This window comes from Ruditapes philippinarum, unplaced genomic scaffold, assembly GCF_026571515.1.
Source record: "Ruditapes philippinarum isolate M1 unplaced genomic scaffold, ASM2657151v2 ctg3214_1_1_1_1, whole genome shotgun sequence".
NCBI classification, from domain to species: domain Eukaryota; kingdom Metazoa; phylum Mollusca; class Bivalvia; order Venerida; family Veneridae; genus Ruditapes; species Ruditapes philippinarum.
The window spans coordinates 91,013-105,386 of record NW_026866173.1 but is presented as its reverse complement, the minus strand read 5'-3'; the positions used below and the strand labels follow the sequence as shown (position 1 = coordinate 105,386).

The window sequence follows — 14,374 nt, the reverse complement described above, 5'->3', positions numbered from 1 at the left end:
TCTGTTCTATAAATTATATGTCATTTGTCATCAGAGAAATGTTATTCAGTTATCTTTGTTGATTATATACTTAGGCTACAGAATTGTACCCTATTAGGCTGGTTATAATTCCATTCATACAGAGTGCCCCGTGAACACAATGCTTGAGCGTGAAACTTAAACATGAGGTGTGATACTTCATGGACACACTACGGACCTTTCCGGTTTTTCGTAACGGAACATTTAGCCGCACCTTTTCCATTCATTGCTAGGTCAACTGCTCACAAACAGTATCACAAACATAAGCATGTGTTCTTTTGTGCATACCAGGTCAACCAGTGACTATGTATTATCTCAGTGTAGCAATTGGATAACAAGTTAGCCAATTTACATAAAACTGTAAACACAGGAAAGGTCCATTCCATACACCCTGGAATGTTAAGCTGCAAACCTTAATTGGCCTGTGATGTCTGTGTTCGTGTGCTCTTAAAAAATAAGCGACTGACCATACAATACAGGGGATATTCTGATAAATTCTATGACCTTTTAGTCACCTCAGGCTTGGACAGAGGATCTTTCTTTCCCCTAAATGTGGTCTGGGTAAAAAAATAACTATGTGTAGTACATGTAATTCATTTAACATGACATTGGACGCTAACATCCTGCTCACGCTGATATGGAATTATGACAATAAATATTTGTTTGTTCCAAATTGTTTGTTCCATTTTTTACCTAACATATTCACATATAGATGGGATACTAAATGGGCCTCATTCCTTTTATAACCGAAACCACAACTCTCTATATATACTCATAATTCTCTTCACCAATGATTCCTACAGATTAGATTCAAAAGGATTGTAGAGCCATGTTTTAGACTATATAGAAATATAATTCATCATAGTTACATAAACACTTTCATGATCTGCCTCCATAAAAGATGAAAAAATACTTTGATCATGGAAAAAAAATCACTCAATCATTCAAGCCTTAAAAAATCTAAAATGTCCTGCCCTTCAATCAATATCAGTCTCAAAACATTGACACAAAAAGCCATACAAAATCTATCCTCAAGGAAAATCAACAGCCAGCAATCAGGTTATTATTTTCTTCAAGTTGTAAATTGTTTGCAAATCCAGTCAAAGCTAATATTGACTATATTGAAATCATACTCTGTGGTAAGTGCTGTCATACGGTGATCGACTCAATCTTAGAACCAATTCTTCTTTTTCTTTCAAAATACAAACAAATAATATTGGCTTTTGTCTAAAACATTCTCGATAGATTCTTAAATGGTATCACTTTAGATGTTTTTTAGAATGAATGATTAAAATCTGCACAGCAGTAAACAAATGGTTTTGAAATGGTCTCATTGCAGCCTTTCTTCTGTAATTGTAATAGATCAAATTTTTCATTTTCAAAATTTCTTCTAAACTATAAGCCATTATTTTACTGCAAGTGAAGTGTAATTAACAAATGTAATTTAAAAACAGAACTGGAGAAAAAATACCAGAAGAAAATCATATTAGGCATGGATAAAAAGAAAAAAAAAACCCAGTAAAACCTGATGATTTAGTCTTAAAGGGAAATAGAGAAAACCTTTGTGGATAGATTGTCTTTCAAAACAAGCATTTTCAAATGTTATTGTTCATAAGAGAAACACAAAACTGTGACATTAAAATTACAGGAATTCTGATCGTGGTCTTTCATTAGAGGTGGTCTTTGGATAGCAAAATTAACCAGAATGATATTCTCACTGCCCGTTAAAATATAACCATTATATAACTTTACCCTTTTAACAATTATATTTTCAGTTATGTCAATATTGTTTTTTGTGTGTAAAAGTCCTAAACGAACATAAAATAATTTCTTATTTCATAGAAGATATGATAAATGTTTTTTCCTTCCTTATAATGAATAAAATCCCGCTGATGTAGGATTATTACATTGTACTTTTAGCTTTTAGAGAAAAGCAGTTTGTCATGTTCAATAACATGGTGTTCAGCAGCAGCAGTGTTCAATGCGCGTCACAGGGTATCACTTTATTAGTAGCAAACTGTTTCCCATAATTCTTGGAAAATAAGACTGGTTTCTAGCAGATGGCTATACCAAACTGTGTACCGGGTATGCAATTTTTCTGAATTCTTTTTTAACCAAAAAAAAAAATGCTTCTTAAAGAATATGAAAAAACAACAACATCTTTTGCAGTAAAATCTATAGGACATTTTAGGAGCTACATCATTAAAAAACCTCACTGTCTGACCTTTATTTTGAAAACTGCTTTACCTGAGATAATTTAGCTATCATCATTTTTATGAATTTTTGGGACCAAGGACATTTCCCCCCAAAACCATTCTAACACTTTAACATGTATTACTAGATATTTGAGCCGAAGTGGAAACGTAAATGTGGACAATTTTGTTTCCCAGTTTGGACATATGCTAAATTTATGCCAAATGCAGTCCTGTACTAATATGTTCCAATTATAATGCATTTTATGTTGCATGGATAGAAACAGACACCTTTAGACGAATTAGGGTAAGATAATTTGGAGTGAAAATCTTAAATAAGCTCTGGTGAGCTAAATATGTCCACACATTTATATTTATACATAAATTTTTCTAATCATCATTATTTTGTTATTATTTCATTGAGACATTATGTAATTTAACTATACAAGAATAACAACACATATTTTCTAACTGAACTTGTACTTCTAATAACATACTCTATGATGCAGTTTCCATTAACAATATGATACTATTTTCATCACAAATAACCAGCTGGCGAAGATTTACAGCATGTATCTGACAGGTTTGAAAATTTACTTTGATGTATTGCTCTCAAAAACTTGAGACACAATTTTAAAAGTGTCTGCCTTGAACATGCAATTTGAAATTCTGATGAGGATTTCTGAACAACTATCATAGTTACAATGCAAAATGAAATATAAAAGAACATTGTCTACATATACTGTGATATATATGTGTATGTATTATAAGACATGTTATAATGTACAAATTCTAGGTATATATGTGTATGTATCATAGGATAGGTATGTACAAATTCTAGATATATATGTGAATGTATTGTAGGACAGGTATGTACAATTTCTAGATATATATGTGTATGTATTATAGGACATGTATGTACAAGTTCTGACTGTTAATATAAGGGTATTGATTGGCCTTGCCCTCCTGAGAATGTACAAGTTCTCATTGTTTAGTCAAGAGACATGATTGGCCTTGCCCTCCTGAGAATGTACAAGTTCTCATTGTTTAGTCAAGAGACATGATTGGCCTTGCCCTCCTGTGAATGTACAAGTTCTCATTGTTTAGTCAAGAGACATGATTGGCCTTGCCCTGCTGTGAATGTACAAGTTCTCATTGTTTAGTGAAGAAACATGATTGCCCTTGCCTTCCTGTGAATATACAAGTTCTCATTGTTTAGTCAAGAGACATGATTGGCCTTGTCCTCCTGTGAATATACAAGTTCTCATTGTTTAGTTAAAAGACATGATTGGCCTTACCCTACTGTAAATGTACAAGTTCTCATTGTTTAGTTAAGAGACTTGATTGGCCTTGCCCTCCTGTGAATGTACAAGTTCTCATTGTTTAGTTAAGGGACTTGAGATTGACCTTGGCCTCCTGTGAATATCTAAGTTCTCATTGTTTAGTTAAGAGACTTGATTGGCCTTGCCCTCCTGTGAATGTACAAGTTCTCATTGTTTAGTTAAGGGACTTGATTGGCCTTGCCTTCCTGTTGAATTATACAAGTTCTCGATTTGTTAGTTCAGAGACATGATGGCCTTGCCTGCTCTGAATGTACAAGTTCTCATTGTTCTAGTTAAGAGACATTGATTGCCTTTGTCCTACTGTGAATTTGTACAAGTTCTCATTGTTTTAGTTATAAGAGACTTGATTGGCCTTGCCTCCTGTTGTGAATGTACAAAGTTCTCATTGTTTAGTCAGAACATGATTGGCCTTGCCCTGCACTGTGAAATGTTCAAGTTCTGCATTGTTTAGTTCAGAGACATGATTGGCCTTGCCCTCCTGTGAATGTACAAGTTCTATATGTTAGTTAAGAGACATGATTGGCCTTGCCTACTGTGAATGTACAAGTTCTCATTGTTTAGTTCAGAGGTCATGATTGGCCTTGCCCTGCTCTGAATGTACAAGTTCTCATTGTTTAGTTCAGAGACATGATTGGCCTTGCCCTCCTGTGAATGTACAAGTTCTCATTGTTTTAGTTAAGAGACATGATTGGCCTTGCCCCTGCTCTGAATGTTACAAGTTCTCATGTTTAGTTAAGAGATGATGTGTGCCTTGTCCTACTGTTGAAATGTACAAGTTCTCATTGTTTAGTTAAGAGGACATGATTGCCTTGCCCGCTCCTGTGAATGCTACAAAGTCTCATTGTTTAGTTAAGAGACATGATTGGCCTTGCCCTACTGTGAATGTACAAGTTCTTCATTGTTTAGTTAAGAAGACTTGATTGGCCTTGCCCTCCTGTGAAATGTCACAAGTTGCTCATTGTTTAGTTAAGAGACTGATTGGCCTTGTCCTCCTGTGAAGTAACAAGTTCTACATTGTTTAGTTAAGAGCACTTGATTGGCCTTGCCTCTGTGGAATGTACAAGTTCTCATTGTTTAGTGTCAAGAGACATGATTGGCCTTGTCCTCCTGTGAATGATACAAGTTCTCATTGTTTAGTGAAGAACATGATTGGCCTTGCCCTCCTGACTGAATATACAAAGTTCTCATATGTTTAGTCTAAGAGACATGACTGGCCTTGCCCTGCTGTGAATGTTACAAGTTCTCATTGTTTAGTGAAGAAAACATGATTGCCCTTGCCCTTCCTGTGAATGTACAAGTTCTCAATTGTTAGTTAAGAGACTATGATTGGCCTTGTCCTACTGTGAATATGTCAATTTCTCATTGTTTAGTTTAAGAGACATGATTGGCCTTGCCCTAACAGTGAACGTACAAGTTTCTCCATTGTTTAGTTAAGAGACATGATTGGCCTTGCCCTCCTGTGAACTGTACAAGTTCTCATTGTTTAGTCAAGAGACTTGATTGGCCTTGCCCTGCTGTGAATGTATCTAAGTTAACCTCATTGTTTAGTGGAAGAAACATGATTGGCCTTGCCCCTCCCTGTGACTATGTACAAGTTCTCAATTGTTTAGTAAGAGACATGATATGGCCTTGCCCTCCTGTGAATGTACAAGTTCTCATTGTTTAGTTAAGAGACTTGATTGACCTTGCCTCTCTGAGACCTGTACAAGTTCTCATTGTTTAGTGAAGAAACATGATTGGCCTTGCCCTCCTGTGAATGTACAAGTTCTCATTGTTTAGTGAAGAGACATGATTGGCCTTGCCCTCCAGTGAATATACAAGTTCTCATTGTTTAGTGAAGAGACATGATTGGCCTTGCCCTGCTGTGAATGTACAAGTTCTCATTGTTTAGTGAAGAGACATGATTGGCCTTGCCCTGCTGTGAATGTACAAGTTCTCATTGTTTAGTAAAGAGAATTGATTGGCCTTGCCCTGCTCTGAATGTACAAGTTCTCACTGTTTAATTTAGGGACTGGATTGGCATTGCCCTCAAGTTAATTTACAAGTACTCATTAAAGTTTAGTTAAGAGACTTGATTGGCTTTGTCTTGCTCTAAATCTAGAATAACCAATTGTTAAAAAATTATTTGATTTAATCTGCTGACAATGAATCTAGATTTCAAAATGAAAATGCCAAAATGAAACAGGGATATATGCTGTATTGAGATCATTGCTGGCTGGCTAGGCAAGTCTGGCTATATAACTGAAGGTTACTTCATTTTTAATTGCATTGTCACCATTCTAAATGTTCGGAGAATGAAAAAAATGATTCAGAAAGATCAATAAATGTATTGATCAGTTAATGAAAACATTTACTGATATGTAGGAAGGGTATTTACTTTACAAGAATATTGGTGTATATCTCAAATACTTTTACAATAAAAATATTAAAAAGAACATATTTCAGGTTGATTTCAAACATCTCTTTGAGTGTCTCCATTTACTCAGCACAACAAAATCTGTTAATGATTGAAAATGGCATTTTATTCTGAAATTGTGTCTGCGATGATAAATGAAGTATTTTATTTATGATGTTAAATATTCCAGAACAAAAAATTATTTTTGCTTTTTTAAGTAGGGTTTCATGCAACCATTTAGAAAATAATTTCTTGCATATCAGACTGACGTTTCCGTTAGTTTTACCCATGCCGGAAATTTCATCTGGCATGGGGGGTTCCAGATGAGTCGCGTGCTGTACAATGGCACAATAAAGATGACGTCATTTCACCGTTATGAATGATTTTGTAATTTATACGCTGTTGAATGAAAGTAGTTACGGTTGTAATGATATAAATTTTCATTGAAAATAAAGATAAAGAATTTAAAATATAATGGAATATGGTAGAATATGCAAGAAAAAATATCTGACATATGTTTGCGGTTCGGATCGGAATATCCGTCCCTCGGTCACCCGCCCATGGGCGGTAAACGAGGCAAAAGGGCGGGTCACCTCGGGATGGATATTCCGATCCGAACCGCAAAATATGACAGATATTATTATTCCTGCATGTGTCATTCGTTCTTATGGAAATATAAATATATATTTCTTTCATACTTGTATTTGGAAGTTATAATTCTTTTTCAAAATTCAAATATACAGGCAGCAGATAGCTTAATAATACACTTTATGTCATGTCTTTTTTATGTTGCTTTTTTTTAAATAAGTGGTCAATTCTGATTACCTACACACTTCACACATCACTTGGCAAAAAGAATCTGTTTTGGTCCCAATGAAAAGTTTATATAATTTTCAAAGAAATAAGATGCGACAATCAACAAAGGAGATATAAGACAATAATTGAATCCCCAGCAATCAATATTTATAATATCATATCAACAGATAGGCAATAATCAAATTGTCTAACAGGCATGAACTATACCAAATTACATGTAACTCATACACACATCTTCAATCTTAGCCAATGATAATTACAAAAGCTTAACCAATCTTGACATGTTTTTTTTAGCTTTTTGTACAACAACATATGTTTGAATGGTCCGGACATTTTTTATTTGGTATTTAAGTTATATACCGTTTATGTATCAAAATGTTTAAAAAGCAGGAATCTGAATATGATATTACAGACAAATATTACTTAAACAATGTGAAAACTTGGACCTGATGAGTGGAGAATGAATTTTGATTGGTGCTTGACCATCAGTGCTTGACATCACCACACAAGCACTGGAAGCTCCAATAATTTTGTGTCATATTAAAAGACAAAATGATATAATTCAAAGAAAATCAGAAAAATGAAAAATCACATTGTGTTAATAACTACAGGTAACAATATATGCATTTTCTAATCATCAAATGATATTGAAGAACCAGCTAAAAGGTAAACTAACTTGGCTTTTCAAAACATACAATGTATGAAAAGCCAAAAACCTACTAAATTTTCCACAAGTACAGACTACCAATTACTATAAATATTTAGGGATATTCTCTGTGTAATGAAGCATTAAGACTTCTCTGATAATGCTAGTAAAAAAGTTAGCCTAGAGATATTTATGAGACTTCAGATGATAATATGGTGTCAATGACAAAACAGCAAATATCTTGCTTTCACCGATTTCTGAAGCAATTCGAGAAATTTTAAGATGAATTTCGGAATCCAGAATAAAATATTTATATGCAAATTTTCTGTGTCTGACAGACAATTTCAAGCTCTGCTTGTCTTCGTCAAACAGCATGCTTAAAATATATTAAATAAAAAAAGCGGATTTAAAATTCTTTGAAAAATCTTGCAAGAGACAGCTATTTAAGAGACCTGAAAGAATATCAAGCACAGAGTACTTTAAAAAAATAAAGAGTACATAATAAATGTACATAACAAACTGTACAATATCGCCCCTTTATAGGTTTTAAAAATGATTGTTTTAGAAAGAAAACAATTTTCCATTTACTAGCAGCCAGGAAAATCAACCAATAAACAAAGGTTTTGTAAATCTTGAAAGGATTTAAAGACTATAGCATGTTGGATTGCATGCAAAATGACATTTTCTACTGTACAAGAATAACTGCAATTGGTGTTGATATGTTTGATAAAATAGATTCAGAAATGTGAAACTTGTTATTAATGAGGAAATATTGTGCAACATATTTTTGAATTGGGATGGGCTGTAAACATTGTCTGCAAAATAATAAAGTAGTACTAGATGTTTAAACTCCCTATATTGACAAATAATTCAAAGCTCTGAAAAATTTAATATGTGCTTACATGAATTTTTCTTAATGCATTTTAAGTCACACACTGCTGTTAAAGACATAAAGCCTTTTCCGGAGCTTTACTGTTGAAAGGTTGAAACAATGGGTGCTATCTTTGCATTATTTAAGGCACATGCTGTGTCAGTGTAAAATCAGTGTATCAGTGTATGGTGCCTAGACTTGACAAGAGGATTACTGTAACTTCACTATCCGCAGATCTTTGCAGAAAATCCTCTTAAACAAGGCTAGCATTATAATCTTTAAGTATCTTAGAGACATATACACATGCATACCAGCCTTAGACAAGACAGAATTTGTACCTATAAGGGAAATAAAAACATGAGACTTTAATTACAGAAGATTTCTCATGAGGTGTATATGCCTTATTTGTAAGAGAGAAAAAAATCTCGGAGTCATTTACAAGGTCTTAAACTCATTTAATCAGTCCTCGGGGGTTTCACAGTTCTACAGAAAAACAGGCAAAGTATCACAGAATATTACGCTTATCCGTGACATTAAATACAAAACAGTGTAAGAAAAAGATACCATTATCATACTTATTAATTCTTATCAAATGTCTTAAATGGACACATCAATCTTTCAAACTGAACAAAACCATTTGTCATTTTTGGGGGAAATTTCATTTTGATAACGATATGTATTTACAGAGCAGTACAGAACATAATCAGACCACACGGATGTGCCAGCTGATTTTCAGCTACAATGCTGGCATTAGTAGAATGAAACTAAGAGATATTTCCTCATATCACATCAGTACTATAGTCTTGTTCCAAGAACTTGTCTAACAAGAGCTGTCACTTAACTATTTTCTGCAGTGCTTGGTAGTAAAAACAATAGCCTGCATTTTCTAAGTTTAAATAGTGCCATAATTTTTTTTAAATCCATGCAAGTGTGCCTTGGAAAGTGACCTCCTATTATGCTCTCAAATAAGTTTGTGAAGTTTCAACCCATTCCCTTATGTAGTTTTCGAGATACCAACTACACTCAAAAACTTAACCAAAATGTGACAGTGACACCAACACCAACACCTGTGTAAGTACTGTGTAAGTTAAAATGTTTAAACTGATCTAAATATTCAGTGAAATATTTTAAGTTGTGTAAATATTAAATATTGAACAATCATAATTGCATTTCTGTGACTTCTATTGTCTATAATGTTTTCCATACTATACTATATTTTCTATTTTAACTCTGACCTGATTGTTACAGGGAAAAAATGGTCTGTTTATCCAATCAACTAGTTACAATTTATGTATATTTCTCATACAAAAATATCTGGTCATTTTGTGACGGAAATACAAAATCAGATGAAATCTACGCTATCTGTCTATCAATATTAAATATACATATATACACAGTTCTGTCAATTTTGAGTTGTAGCTACAGATTGCTCTGGAAGGGAAAAGTGTGATGGATCATTTTACACATCTTAACCTTGTGGCTTCATTCTGAAGTATGATGGATTATTTGCCCATGGACTGATTATTTACTCGCTTCATTACGTTCATCGGGAAGCCTATATTATTGACAAATGTCTCTCACAAATCTTGTTTCTTCCTGATGATGATATATTACCTAGTGCCAAAATCTTGTTACCCTTAAGAAATTATTGGGTTTGAATTGCTTACAATACTTTTTTTTTTGGAATCTGCTTAATTGTCATTAATTTTGTTATTCATCATGCTGGACATGCAAAAAATCTGTAAAACATAGACAAAACATTTAGATCAAGTGATTCATTTCTTGGCTAGTCTTGGCTAAATTAATGTCATATAACATGTTTACAAGGTTATAAAAAAGCTAGAACTCACATCTCAGATATAAGAATGTCTGGAAAAAGTCGCAAAATGTTCATTTGCATAAATTTCATTAATAAAACTATTGATGTCACATCATTAAGTTGACCATGCACTGACAAAGTCAAATCTTCTCGGCCTGTGAGAAAAGGTATCCCAATTGTGTGTTATAAGAATAGTTGGATATATTCCATGTACAGATTTCTGTTGATTTCGAAAAAAACAATACTTAGGGGCAAATCAGTCTGTAAAACTTACATGTTTTCTAGCTCAATATTCAACCACATAAAAGGTTTCATTTATTAACTATTGAGGTTATATTAGATTAAAATAAAAATAAAATTTTGAAAATGTTCCTTTACGATAAATAATGCATTTTGAGCACTTTTTTATGTTATATTTATTTTCTCTATTTGTGTATCTACCAAAAAAATATTTCACAGGCTTACCAACAAAATATTTCTTTTTTTTTTTTATTATCATCAAAAGTGATGTTATGCCCATCCATGAGTTTATAGTGAATGAACAGGACTGGTGAAAGTTGAAATAAGTTTGTATTTTGCCATAATTCCTTTCAACTTTACAAATAACTTCGCATGAACTGATTATAAACTCTCATGGCTCAAGGAAATTTCTATAAACATCAATTTAAGCATTTTTTTTTTGTGGATTGTATAATATGTGCATGTACTTATTTCAGTTATTCTATTGCATTTTATTACATAAGAATAGCTATGAATAATTTTATAACATTAATAAAGTTCTGAGTATCTGTTGAAGCATATTTTCTTGTGGATGATATTTTATGACCATGTCACGTTCCCTTTCCTATAAATATTCTCAGATTATGTAAAACTCAAGAATCCCCTCAAAATGTAATTCATAAAATAACAATTAATTTTCACGGTTTTGAATGTATTGTTCACACATTTTAACTTTTGCTTCTGACAGAACTCTCAGAGCTTTGATCCTGCTATACTAGACAATCTTATGCCAAGTATTTCATGGACATACTCAATTGATCAAGGGAATAAACTGCAGTTACCACTTCAAGAGAAAAAGTGAGAGTTGTCTTCCTTTGTGACAATTCTTTCCCCTATAACATCTTACCTTCTAACAAGTAGACTGGATTTCTGGCATTCACTAACAGTCAAAGGCTGTCGATCAACAGGACACTGCTTCTGTAACTTGAGGTAGCTTTTTAAGCACCGTGAACAATACGTGTGTCCACATCGCGTATCAATAGGATTCACTAATGGTTGCAGACATATATGACACATCAGATCCTCGTCCACGGCCTGGTGGTAGTCGTACAGATGTGTACCATTCTCCTCGTGTAGTTGTCCACATTTTGAACATATCACTGAATCTCTGTACTTGTAATGAGTAGAAGTGGAGAAAGTCTCAGAATTGGGCGGAGTGTAAGGTGGTGGGGCAGGGTCAAATGGAATGTTCTCATAGTTCATCACTTCCTGTCGGTTACCTTTGAGATAATATCCAGAATGCATTGAAACCTGACTGTTCTGTACTTATCTGCAAATAATAATGTTTTGTCTTTAATTACAATATGAAGAGTTGAAATGTGAAACATTTTTAATATGACATTGGCAGGTCCTTGCTGTTGGATCATGATATGCAATATTCACCATCCAAACAGTACTTACTATGAAATTTACCCTAAAAATGACAAATTGTCTTGTCCCAATTGAAAGATGAACAAGCCCATTTAAGATATTTAGAATGGTAAAGGTTTTAATGTAACTGATGCTCTACAATAAAGCAACTGCTGCAATTTTACAATGTTCGAAATTAGCAGTACTCTAATGGCCGATGACTCGCAAATTTCTCTTCGGGCTCTTAACCAAAATTTCGCATTAACAAGCCTATAATTTTATAATACAAGGCTTCTATATATTTAGAGGCAATATAAGCAACTGTTTTGAACAAATAAATCGTGCTGCTGAAACATTTTTCAGGCTAGTGAATATTCCAATCTGGTAGTCTCACCAATCTGGTCAAGGCAAATCCGAATTTCATACACTGGTTTTATACATTACATAACTATATGACGCTACAATGATTATGAACAAAAAAATTATGATTTTGTTTGCATGTTTCAGTTATTACAATCAGTTATTACTAGACAATTTTGTTAATGCCTCAAAAAACATGACATTCAATCTAATTCAATTGAAGTAGTTGAATTATAGGGTAATCACACCATACGAGGCCATTGATTTCATCACATTCATCTCGACCATATGCTGCCTTTAGGGAATGAAAAAAACACTAAGGATACAATAAGGATATCATGACAGCAAATTCTGCTTACGATCAATTGTTGTTGTATACTGCCACTTTTTTTCCCCCCATCCATTTTGTTTGCATCCACAAATTTGAATCAACAAAAAAATTGAGTACATCTACATCATACGAAAATTAATTATTCCGTATTTCTAGAGATAACATAGCTGTTTTTATCTGGTCATAACACTTTGTAACCAATTTTTTATGCTTCTTTTTTTTAAACTGAAAAATTTGGAGGAAGAAATTAATTATCACTACATCCCTACCACTTCTTTATTTATATATTATAAATTAAACAAGTACCCTGATAATTGCTGCACTTAATGCACATCCATGCAGTCTGACCAGCTCTTTAAATACAGGTTTGTTTGTTTTTACATCACACCAACACAGTATAGTTCATATGGCAACCTTGCAGCTTTACTGGTGGAGGAAGACCTCAGATGCCCTTCCGTGCATTATTTCAGGCACAAACGGGCACCTGAGTAGAACCACCAACATTTTCGTAAGCTAGCTGGATAGCCTCTTCACATGAAAGAATCCAAAGTCCCAGTTGGGATTCAAACCCACAGGGGCAAGTGGTTTGAAGTCAACAACCATAACCATTCGGCCACGGAAGCCCCTTAAATACATGTGGTAGCTTAATTTATGTATTGAAATAATATCAAAATTTATTTAACCTTTAAATGGACTATTCCAAATACAAAGCAGGGCAAATCTATTACACAATTTCAGCAGGTTAATTGTTAAATAACCAGAATGAAAATTATACTTTCGTGCATTTATCATTCATTACAATGGATAGTGCATAATACATGGACATAATATGCTCATCATAGCATAGCCTAAAGCTTTGTCAGTCTTTTATGTTACATTGATTTTTATCAGTTTTAATACATTTCCTGTTTTAAATCTTTTAAAGAATCTCGTTATCAAACATTCCGCAACACCTCATGTACGATCCACGTTATAAAAGTGACACTTAACTTTCATTGATAGCCATCATTATCAGATTATGTCTGTCAAAAATTACCGTATAACAATTTGTCAAATATCACTCAAGGTCGACAAGGCCACAAGGTAAATACAGCAGAACAAGGGCAGGAAATTATTAAGGACCACCCTTTGTAAACAAGTAATTATAATTTCAGATCTTTAAGGGTCAATGGATCACCTATATTACTACATGTTTTAAACAGGATGTTGACTTTTTTTGCTCAAAAGCCAGATTAGAGCGGTTTAAAGTAAGGCAGTATCATAAATAGATAGGTGAAAATATTGAAAATAAGTAAATGATAAAATAAACCACAGACTTAAAGATTTCAATATTAAATGCTGAATATGCTTTTATAAAATTATCATAAAATAATCTCCCCTTGGACACTAATTTTGCTTTTGATGATCAAGGGGTGATTATTTTATGACAATTTGACCATTACTCAGGCATGGCAAATATGCCGTTCGCCTGTATTTCAGACTCCTTACACAATATTTATAATGTAGCCTTCACAACATGGTCACCATGTATCATCTTAACAATGGTTGATTCATATCTAAAATACAAATACCACAACTCTCTTGCATTGTTAAGTAATTGATTCATAAATTGTATAAGTCATTCTTTATGAAGTTATTCAGTGCAGACTGCGGCAAATGTTTCAGACTGATTGATTTTCCCAGTGAGAATATTGACAAGTTATGAGCAAAAATCAATTAGAGATAATTAAATCAACCCTAATGAAGTGCTTGAATTAACCTAGTTTCACACTGTGACAAAGAATTCAAACATCTACCAGCAAAATTTACATAAAATTCAGATGAAAATAGATTACAACATGGAAACATCCATTTTTTGTGATCTGAATATTTATGAAATATTTAACACTATAAAATCACACTTTTTATATTAACATAATTGTATTAAAAAAAGCTTCATTCCAGGAACATTTCT

The 14,374-nt window shown here is 33.3% G+C and overlaps 1 protein-coding gene across 2 annotated transcripts in view; it reads right to left on the bottom strand.

The window, feature by feature from the left end:
* The window catches only part of LOC132731538 (ligand of Numb protein X 2-like), a 76,848-nt gene that overhangs the window by 51,239 nt on the left and 11,235 nt on the right, over positions 1 to 14,374 (bottom strand). For both annotated transcript variants that reach the window (XM_060717731.1, XM_060717732.1), the window contains exon 3: positions 11,227 to 11,649. In XM_060717731.1, coding sequence (XP_060573714.1) covers positions 11,227 to 11,624 — 398 coding nt within the window. In that variant the 5' untranslated portion in view covers positions 11,625 to 11,649. The remainder of the gene's footprint in view (positions 1 to 11,226; positions 11,650 to 14,374) is intronic.